This window comes from Colias philodice, chromosome 22 (assembly GCF_061535455.1).
Source record: "Colias philodice isolate Cphi_HAF_F1 chromosome 22, ilColPhil1 Martin Lab GWU primary, whole genome shotgun sequence".
NCBI classification, from domain to species: Eukaryota; Metazoa; Arthropoda; class Insecta; order Lepidoptera; family Pieridae; genus Colias; species Colias philodice.
Genome location: NC_143107.1, coordinates 2,548,262 through 2,559,932, shown reverse-complemented (window position 1 = coordinate 2,559,932; position 11,671 = coordinate 2,548,262). Strand labels below are relative to the sequence as shown.

Here is an 11,671-nt window from a genome sequence, read left to right as displayed (position 1 = left end):
ATTCGAGACTTCAGCATTCGATGCCCATCAAGGACCCATCCTATATCATTCAAGCGATTGAAAAAAAAGAGATAAATCCAGTGCAACCGATAAAGCATCAGAATGCTAGCAAAAGATTTATTAGTTTATCAATATAAATCTATATATTATACATAATATAATAAATCTGTAGAAGACGCGAAGACCGACATCCGCGCGGACGGAGTCGCGGGCGGAAGCTAGTCAGAAATAAATATCTTTTGTTTTCATTTGCGTATTTTTCTATTTTATAATTTTTTAACACAAACATTACATTTTTTTTATTATATACAAAATTTGTTTATCCGTTTTATTAGTTAAACTGAATAACTTTCACTAAGAAACTTAGGTCGAAAAAAATGTATAGAGTTATGCATTTTGTATGGAAAGCTTATTTTTTTTTATATTTCGTCCAAATTTCTTTGTAAAAGTTGATCAGTTATATAAACATGAAGTTGAAGATATCAATAGAAAGTATTCGCAAATTTTGTGTACTGATAAAAAAAAATCACCCGGTGTAATTTTCACGAAAATTGTTTCAAATTGTCATTTTTGGTACTTATTACGAATATTAAATTATGCATACGAATGATTTAATTTTTAAAAATTAAGTGGAGCAACTTTCCCTTAGTACATTTGTATTATTTACATATAGGATGACAGGATGCATTTGTTTGCACTACTAGACCAAGCCCTTAATAAAAAGAATCTCATTTGTTTTAATGAGATAGATCATAATTTCGAAGACTTTGAATATTGGAGGATCTCAAGAAATCATTATGAGAATGATAAGATTAAGATTGTATAACATTATTTCATTATTAATATTAATATTTTATATTTTAATTTATACGAAGTCTTATTATAATCAATAAAAATATTAATTAATTTTTACAACTAATGTAAAAAATAAGAGCGTCATTATAAAATGCAAAGTACCAGGGGCACATAATTTGTATGGAAGTTAAGAGATCACGGTCGCGCGTCATTGGACGATTCGACGTCACTCGAACTGCTGGAAACTGACTTCTTCGGCTTGTATTCTGTTATGACTACTGTTACACCGCTTACGGTTACCTTGTGGGGGAATAATGTGGTTAGAAACGGTTATGACTTGTGGCACATGTGACTATTTAGCTTGGTCGGAGTGCTAGCCTATAACTATTAACGACGGAGACAACAATACTGCTTTGGAACTCCCTCGATTATGTGAACTTAGCACGTTTAATTAATCTAAGAATCATAGGAAATTAATTTCTTAAACTTTTTCATGCAAACAGAAGCACAAAATCGTCATGTAGGTACATAAGTTGCATTTACATTGTACAATTACTGTCAATTTCTGTATCTCTCACATGCTGCATAACGCAAGAACCTCCATTAGAAAGTGCTCCTCAAACTAAAACTCAAAATCAAACATTTATTTTTTAATTACACTTCTTCTAGAAGCACTTTTGAAACGTCATAACATAGTTTTAGCAATTATCACCGGATTCTACGGAGAAGCACTCTTTCAAAAGGAGGCCCTTGCTTCATCGCTCTATCAATAATACCTTAACTTCCTTTCATACACAGTAAAAGAACATTACCTCGATACGTAATCACCTAATAAATCTATTAAAAATCAACAAGAATCTTCAAAAAACTCACCTCTCTGGTCTGCGCGGAGCTCCTATCAACGTTATTAAGTCTGGGCGGTCGACGTTTCTTCTTGAGCGAGTTGGCTGACCTGGGCCGTTTCTGCGAGCTGGTCGGCGCTGTGCCCGCAGCTTGTGCGGCGACCAGCGCCGGATTGATACGGGGCTTCCGCGTTGAGGTACCTTTGAATAGTGGCCTGTTAAAGCTTGCTTTTATCCTACTAGGTTAGGTAGGGAAGTCGAAGTGAAATGCCTTGGGAATGAGATGCTCCATAGCTTCCTAACTTAGCTTTATAATATTAGTAAGGGCGTGTGTAAATCGAAATTGATGTTGAAGATTACAGGTTGGTGAAGGTTTTTAGAGATATTAAATTGGGAAAATTTCCGGAAATTGGAGAAAATTCGGAAAACGCCAGTGACTTTTTTTAATGTAAGGGTCCGTTTTTACAACTATCAGGCATATATAGATAAGAATTACATTACAAAACTTGCTAGACGTGTTTTATTTTATGTACAACGCTTAGAAATTACTCTACAAGACCATCAACTATACAAAACAGCCCCTCAAGTTTGAAATTTGTAACGCCCTTTCTATTCCGAACCGATATTCTAATATTCAAGTTATACCTCAAGTATAAGGGTTAATGCGAGAACTGTGTCGCAAAACCACGTTCCCAGCAAATTGAATTCTAAGACATTTCGGATTGCCTCGAGCCAAGTCTGAGAGGCAATTTCTGGGAATCTATAGGCCTAAATACTGGAGTATATGTATCTATGGTATATCTTAGACTCGGAGATTGGTATATAACGTGGTTTATTAAATATGTAGCTCTCATTTCAACGTTAAGGGCTTGGTCTAGTAGTGCAAACAAATGCATCCTGTCATCCTATATGTAAATAATACAAATGTACTAAGGGAAAGTTGCTCCACTTAATTTTTAAAAATTAAATCATTCGTATAATTTAATATTCGTAATAAGTATCAAAAATGACAATTTGAAACAATTTTCGTGAAAATTACACCGGGTGATTTTTTTTATCAGTACACAAGATTTGCGAATACTTTCTATTGATATCTTCAACTTCATGTTTATATAACTGATCAACTTTTACAAAGAAATTTGGACGAAATATATAAAAAAAAATAAGCTTTCCATACAAAATGCATAACTCTATACATTTTTTTCGACCTAAGTTTCTTAGTGAAAGTTGTTCAGTTTAACTAATAAAACGGATAAAGAAATTTTGTATATAATAAAAAAAATGTAATGTTTGTGTTAAAAAATTATAAAATAGAAAAATACGCAAATGAAAACAAAAGATATTTATTTCTGATTAGCTTCCGCCCGCGACTCCGTCCGCGCAGATGTCAGTCTTCGCGTCTTCTACAGATTTATTATATTATGTATATTAAATAGATTTATATTTATAAACCTAATAAATCTTTTGCTAGCATTCTGATGCTTTATCGGTTGCACTGGATTTATCTCTTTTTTTCAATCGCTTGAATGATATAGGATGGATCCTTGATGGCATCGAATGCTGAAGTCTCGAATCAATCAATTCTGACAGTAGGCAATTTATGTAAAATCTTGATAATGGTCCATCATTTTATTTGCCTAAACGTTACATACTTTTTTATATATTCTATTTTTAACGAATGATTCACTCCAGTCCAAACAGCAAATAAGCAGACTTCTGCTCCTGCAACGTTTAGTTGTCCCTGAATTTGGAAAAAATAGTCATGATTCTTATCTATGACAAAAGTGTTATTTTTTGCATTGTATTTTAAATATTAAATTTTTTTTTAACCGCATCTTTCGCATTCATGTCTTTTGCCGGAATTAGACATTTAACTTCTACTAGTCCCATTTTCCCTTTTTGATATGGGAGTGTATAAAGTAAATTTTTTAGATATTTCTCGTTATACTTTTAAAAAGTTATTATTGTCATTTTGCTCATTAGGTAAAGTAATTTCGATATCAGTTTTAAGTTTTTTGATACCTGCAATAATAACGTCATAATCGCCTGCACATACTTATCGATTACACCCTGTATACAATCCACATTCATAATGTTTTCCTGTCCTCCTCTCCTTTACGCTGTTCACCGATACATTTTAAATGAGTAAATCTGCTACCACTGAAGGATGTTTCATTGTGATCAGCAAATTTTCACCACTGTTGTCGATTATTTGTTTTTCATTTTTAATCAGCAATTGGGAATCATCAGTTTTGTTTTTTGCAGATTGGTGATGTACCCTAACAATACGTCGAAAAGGGAAAGCATCAACGAATTATCGTTTTCGTCCTCTTTTTTTATTCTTCGCGTCTCTGTTACTTCTGTTTGTTTAGTTCTCAACACCCACTGAATTTTCTATGTTATTGTGATCTTCCATTACATCTGAGGATGATAATCCATTCGTTTTAATATTGGTACTTAGAGTTGGTAGACTAAACTAGAAATGGCGGACTAAATTTGTCAGCGCGTCTGTAAGATCAGAATATAAAACCAACATCCTGTATTTAAGTTACAAAATTAATAATCAAACAACATGCCGCTACGTTGAAAATGACTAGAAGAAAAAATTAAAACACCTCGGATCAATTTTGGAGTAAACAAATCATTTTCCCCGTATGGGGATTTCCCCGGATGAACTTGGGAAGTTCAAGTTCTCAATACAAGTTTATATTATATTTCGTATTTCTCAAACGAAAAATAAACATTTTTGGAACTTCAAAAAAATTATATTATAAGAAAATTTATGAGCTTACTTTAGTTTTAAAGAAATATACATCCCTTTACTGACACCCCGTAAAATAAAGAAATTGTTGCCAATCACCTTTGCAATCTATTTGGTTTCATTAACTTTATGTTCGAAGATAATTTTTTTTCTAGTAGTTACACGCGTATTTTTTTCGTTTATTTTCCATATCGAAATCAAATGTTTAAAAATACGAATATTTGCACAAAACTAAGATAAAAATAATCAATTAACAAAAATATTAAATTTAATGAAGTAGAGCAACTTTCACTTCGGTATGAAGGAAAATCGAGCGTAGAGCACACGTCAGAACGCTCCGGCCCAAGGAGCGCGACTAAAGAAATTCGCTAGGATTTTTCCTAATTATTTTAAATATATTTTAATATTTAAAGAATTATCAAAATTCAAAAAAAAAATTTTTTAAAGGATTAATACTCATTGGTCTTCAACCAACTCGAATAAATTAATGGAAAAAATAACTTTTAGCAGTATTTATCAATAGATTTTGTAAGGCAAAAAATGGGAAATTTAATGAATTTATAACGTTCTAATTAAGAAAATCATAAGTTTTTCGGCAATTGTATTCAGCAGTTTTTAATAACGACTATATAAGGATAATAATGTGCTGATCAGATTGTGTAAATTGTAATCGGTTGCAACGTAGTGAGTGCACAAACTTAGCTCGAAATGTCTTTGGGAGAAAGAGACTTATCTTGAAGGCCTGATTAAGGTAACATAAAGTAACTTTATAAATGTGAAAAAATTCACGCGCATTGCGTATATAACACTAATTGATAAACAAGAAAAAAAAATTCAGTTTATCATTTCATTAGCCGGGAAAAAATTGTCAAATAACTTGTTGAAAACGCAATTTTGCTAGACTGCAGCCTTAAGAGGGTTTCAAAGTTTGCTGTTTTGTTCTTATGGTTACGATAATATAAGAATTCTATTATTTAGCGTAACAGTAATGTTTGAATTACTAAAATATGTTTAATATCACAATTCAATTTCGATACGTATTACAATTCTAGTTCGATACGTATGTACATTTCGACTTCAACACAAACAAAATTAATAAACTTCGTATAGCCTTCTTACAGGTCAGGAAGTAAAACAAAGCACCAACCAAAATCGCAATATCCTATCGATACTCGTATGGGTTTCCATAGCAGTATCGATATTAAATTTTTCCAGAAAAAAATTAACCCCTTGACCACCGAGCGGCCCGATCGGGCCACGACACAATAGAATTTCTATTGTGTCTGTGATTCCGGGGGCTGAGGGAAATTAACACGGCATTTAATAAACAGTTTTAAATATATCGCTTTAGATGACCAGAGATTATAGTTCCACTCAATTGACGAAAAAACTAGACTTCAACGATCTAGAGTAACGCTCCACAAATTCTCTACGAAAGAACTTTCAAGTTACATAACATGCACATACTAAAGCGATATTATAGCACTATAAGGTACCTAGTTTCTAGAAATTTATCAAACGGGACACGCTTATCGTGACCCAGTTACGCGAACGTTGGAATGCGGAGGCGACCCTATCTCTGAATACCAATGGCCATCTTCATCAATAATTTACCATAAATTACATAAATTTAGAGGAAAATTATGTACTTATGGATTTTGTAAATCGCCATTTTTTCCCACATATACCACCTACTACGTTCTCTAGCGGCTTTTCGTAGCCGCTAACTTGGCAAGTTGGTGTGAAAGGGATAAAAAAACATACAGGCGTCATTCAACGTCATATTTTCTTGTTACAAGTTAATGGTCATAGTGCAATCTCCAGTGTATTAGATATAAGCTTCTTGGTTAAATTAGTAAACATCCAACACTGTGACAGCACTAGCATAGAATACAAGTAAATTATATATTTCGTACCTTATTTCGTACAGGATTATCAAGGCATGATTTTCCTTACATTATGGTATTCAAAAGGCAGAATTTCTATAGTCCTTTCCACCTAAGATGATTTCTGTGACACATCGATTTTTGACACGTGTAGAGATGTCGGTTACTGAAATCGTATCAATTGTTTCCGATAATCGATAATATTCTATATGGAAATGAAATCGATTTGAATAAACTACCAAAATTAGTTTTTTCGACATTTCGCCAACAATTAACTAAGGAAACTTAGCAAACAACAGTAACAAAAAGTCAACAATAACAATTAGTAACAATAACAGAATACCACGTAAAGTATCAATATAAAAATGCAACTTGTATACAAGGCTGACGCACTCGTACAGACGATTGACTCGATTGACAAACGATCACAAGATGGGCGCCGATTATATGATTTTCCAACTCTATGATTTTTCAACGATCCATTTCATGTACACGAATTGCGTAGGTATTATATTTTTGTGTTATTTTATTTTATTTTTCATTATATTAAACTAAACAATACTGTTTTTTATTTATAAGCTTACGATGTCTCATTTTTTTATTTTTGGTAATAATGCCGCCATAAAATAAAAATATTATGCACTAAAATTATTTTGACTTTTTAAACATAAAATACGTAATTCGGAACACGATGAAGTGTCACAGGAATCATCCTAGTTGGAAAGGACTATAGTATTTAGCGGTTTTACCACATAACGACGCAATAATGTATATTGTGTGATCAAAGAACACACATTTAGGTCATGATATGTTTACAAGAGGTATTATGGCGTACTGAAATACGCGAAAAGAGTTCGACTGCATATTCCCTTCAATAATTCATCCATGTGATAGTCAGAATTATTCTATAAATTTAATATGTATAACCAATAATCTACTCACTCCTTTCTTTCGTTTTACGGTCTTACCTGCTTACTTTAAAAAAAATTACATTGATGAAATGTCTAGTTAGATAATTGAATGAAATAGATTAAAATTAAACTTCATTATAATTTATGTTTATAAACAAAAATAAATTACATCAGCAGTGTCTACTTAAAAACTACAAGAAAAAATATATATGGGACGGAAGATCTAAATAAGTTTGCAAAATAGAAATCCTGGGGGCTTTACTTGTGTGTTACATCTGACTAGGTAGACAAAAATATAGGCAGATGTGGTCAATTAACAAATTAATGCCTGAATTCAATGTATTGCATACAATCTACAATCTACATATACAGGGATAAGCTAACCTATGAATAAAATTTATTGCATACAATCTAGATAATATACAGAGGATGAAAAATCTATTAGATTCTCCAAAGGCAACATAGTTATCCGCTTCTATGATATTTATTTTGCTGACTAGTAATATTGATTGACTCATTTACTAAAGAGTAACAATTGGAAACTAAAGTCAACTTCTATAAACAATCTATGACAGCCATTGAAGAGTTACAGTAGCTTCCAGTATAAAAGTGATGGCACTAAACAATCTATACACTATTATACAAGTATACAGCTCTGTTATTTCATACTGGAATTAATACTGCTTTAAAACGTCCTGGTGACCCGCCAGGTATATTATGTACACATTGTATACAGTGCTAATATAAGGTACCAATTGGAAAATATGATAGTAGAGAGAAAATATGATTTTCATTATAAAAATTGATGTAATTTCCACAACTGGAATGAGAGTTTTATTAACTGAAAGTACATATATTTTTTTCTGATCCTTATTAATAGTTTAAAATAGTTAACAAACTGTAATACCATTTACTAGAAAAAAAGATAATAACTCTCTGTACAACTGATTGTCTGGAAAAAATCGCTATTTAGCGATAAGGCTGCCGTTTCTTACAATGTATCCTAGGTTAAGTCTTAATTTGTAATTTAATCAGAGCATTAAAGCATAAATAAATAAAAACTGTTCGAATTTTTTATATTTTACTAGCTTTCCGCCCGCGGCTTCGCCCGCGCAGTCAAAGAAAAACCCGCATAGTTCCCGTTCCCGTGGGATTTCCGTGATAAAACCTATCCTATGTCCCGGGGTAAAAAGTAGCCTATGTCCTTTCTCGGGTATTAAAATATCTCTATACCAAATTTCATGCAAATTGGTTCAGTAGTTAAGGCGTGATTGAGTAACAGACAGACAGACAGAGTTACTTTCGCATTTATAATATTAGTATGGATTTTAAACACTGAAAGTAAGCCTGACATTATATCACAATATATTAGCTTGAGTTGTCTATACCTGCGCATCCTCCAGATCGAAAACTGGCAAGAGGTGGATATAGTCAAATAGAGGCCCTTATTGTCGGAGGCTAAGACTCACAATAGGTTGTTGCGCCACTCCAGTAAGTAAAAAAAGTTGTCAATAAAATAAATTATACAAAGATTAACACATCAGTTTCTTTTTACATGAAAATTGGAAGGCATTCAAACTCATATCCTAGTATGTAATATTGATATTTGTTTCCATCTGTATTCTTACATTCAAAATAACCTAGTCAGAGCAATATGAAAGTTGTCACAGATATAGATAATAATCGGGATAAGCATAAAATATATATTTTATTTTGATGCAAATGAAGTCGCTCACATAGTTATAATACAGTTTTTCAGATTCTCAGGCGCTTAAAGATTCTCTTTTCAGATTCTCAGCCGCTTAAAGAAAATATCTAGTTACTTAAGTAAACAGATTTACAATTCAACATTACTCCAAATATAATTGAGGAAGGAAAACTTAAATTGATTTCGAATTTATTTATTAGTAAAAATAAAAATATTAAATTTCATTAGCAATACCTAATTGGAAATTACTTTTCCTATCAAACTTTGTTAATAAGATAGTATTAAATTTTGTACCTAAAGCTGGCAACACAAAAAGGTCAAAGACTGGTTCAATAACCTCGTAAAGGAGTTCAGACTTCAGCTGTTCCTATATTATAATGTTACTAGCTTTCCACCCGCAGCTTCGCCCGCGTTTACAGAGAAAACCCCGCATAGTTCCCTTTCCCGTGGGATTTCCGGGATAAAACCTATCCTATCTCTCAAGTTGGATCGAACTGCACATTGTGTGCGAATTTTATTATAATCGGTTAAGTGGTTTAGGAGTCCATTGAGGACAAACATTGTGACACGAGATTTATATATATTAAGATGTAGATGATTAAAAAGGAAGCTTTCAGGATAATAGATATAACAAGATCTAAATAAAATAATATAAGAAGTTGGAAGTTATTATAAGATAACAGTTTTACATACAAAAGGGTATAAAGTATGGGTATCGTTGAAACGGGAGTTGATATTTGAGTGAACTTTGATTTCTTCTCTGATAAATGAATGAGTAAAGTATTTCAACAATTTACAAATATAACAAAAATTTAAACAAAGCATGCATAATGTAAGCGAAACAATTTACTTTATTCTTTTTGATAATGTTTTGTTTATTGAAACAGTAAAATTGTTATAATGTCCAGTTTTAGAATTGCAACGCTAAGATTTGTTCATGTGGCTACTCAAATACATATTTCAAAATATATTGATTAGTTTGGTTCAGTCTAGACATGTTAACGACCTAGGTAAACTGATCGATACCGCCGAATTTTGTCTTTGTCTAGACTCATGTGAAGGTTAAAATCGAATTTATTCTGATAAGTAATGCAAATTATCACGTATGCATGCATTATTATTGTTTATTACCATAGTATCGTGCTCACCTTTAAAAATGTTGACAGTTTGACCTATATTTACATGAATTCCGTAAAAGTAATAGCATAGTGGACGATATAAATACCTTTTCTAACATCACACATTGAACATTTAAAGGCTTCTGCGTTATTTCTATATGTACAAACGCTGCAATCCCAATAATTTTCTTCAAGCACTTTGGAGGGTCGTTTCCCTCTCCGAATTGCATTTTTCTTGTCCATTTTAAACTCACTGACTATTTATAATAATAATTACACATTGATCATAATATCTGTGATGGTACACAATAGTTTTTATCACATCTAGTTGATTTATTTCGTATATAAACCATTATTTTTGTTTTATTGTACACATATTCGTGTAACACTTCGCCATGACAGATACATTCGGATACGTCGGTAAAACAGTGCTGGCGCCACTTACCTTTGATTCTGTTTTACCGACATTTACAGATAAAATAGGTATAGTGAAATTGCAATCATTTTTTTAGCAGCAATACTAAAAATCAAGCACATTTTTAAATTTTCGTAAATCGTAATTCAGTCAAAACAAAATATGAAAATAAACAAGCACATATTTTCATGCTCGTTTATTCAACGCCCAATGCGAAGCCAATAAACGTATATTTTTGAAATTTAATCCACCTTTCTTACAGAATTTAAATATAATTATCAATTAAGTATCTACTTAATATCGATTTTAATAATTAACAATTTGCAATAAAATATTTTATTGGTGAAAGTTGATTAAAGTCGTCACCTTGGGCTTGACATTTAGTTAGGTTATCAGATAAAACGAGAATTGTAATAAATACGATTTTAATTTTATTGTTATTGTTTTAACTTCGTATATAGGTAAGTTCAATACCAAATACCTACATTTTTATATGACATCTGGCTCAGTATTATTAATATTACCACCCTTTTATATTCCATATTATGCATATTATCTTACAGTTTACTTGAATTAGTAATAACAATTAACAGATATTGTTAAAAAAATATTATAATTTCATTATAAAGTGATGACCACTCTCGCGACTCGACTCATACAATCTGTAATAATTCTGTATTATAAGTACATAACACATTACACAATAGTAACAATAAAGAAATAAAAGATTTCATTTTTAATACATCAACAGCTATGCCACTATAGCTGTACTGAGATACCTGATAAAACCCTTCTTTGCATCGATACGCGCTACAATTTTTTACTCACGAGGGGGCGCTGTCGATAATTTCTTAAGAAAAATGAGAAAATCGTATTTTTTTAAATGACGTTTGACACAAAAAGGTCATTGACGTTTATATTCATGATTGAATCACATAGGAAGTAGGGACGTTAATTAACATGGCAGATCGAGAAAAATTAAAATAAAAAGTCTATAAAATTACTTATTAAAAATGTACTTATTAACTGACTTCAAACAAAAAGGAGGAGGTTCTCAATTCGGCCGGTACGTATATATTTTTTCTTCTTAATATTTGGTAAGTTTTCATAATATTACATAGTTGCAGGTAGGTAAATCATCTCTCATTTTATGTGTTTTAATCAAAGGTTTTAATATATTTAAACCTCAGATTTAAACTGTTTCAAATATCCTCACAATAATAAAAGGTAACATA

General features: G+C 31.6%; 1 protein-coding gene across 1 annotated transcript; it reads right to left on the bottom strand.

Annotated features, from left to right (window-relative positions):
- Positions 1–716: 716 nt before the first annotated feature.
- On the bottom strand, positions 717–10,436 carry RYBP (ring and YY1 binding protein). Its single transcript, XM_089709214.1, has 3 exons — positions 10,129–10,436; positions 1,669–1,838; positions 717–1,095 (listed from the first exon to the last, which is right to left on the bottom strand). The coding sequence occupies exons 1-3, from the start codon at positions 10,262–10,264 to the stop codon at positions 991–993; spliced, it is 411 nt and encodes a 136-aa protein (XP_089565340.1). The 5' UTR covers positions 10,265–10,436; the 3' UTR covers positions 717–990.
- Between the last annotated feature and the right edge of the window lie 1,235 nt (positions 10,437–11,671).

Bases quoted from the DNA above. Each gene is read 5' to 3' on its own strand.
- RYBP (XM_089709214.1), bottom strand. From the start codon at position 10,264: ATGGACAAGAAAAATGCAATTCGGAGAGGGAAACGACCCTCCAAAGTG. The intron at 1,839-10,128 runs GTATTTATATCG...CACTATTCAAAG, and splicing joins AATGTGTGATGTTAGAAAAG to GTACCTCAACGCGGAAGCCC. The intron at 1,096-1,668 runs GTGAGTTTTTTG...TTCCCCCACAAG, and splicing joins GCTCCGCGCAGACCAGAGAG to GTAACCGTAAGCGGTGTAAC.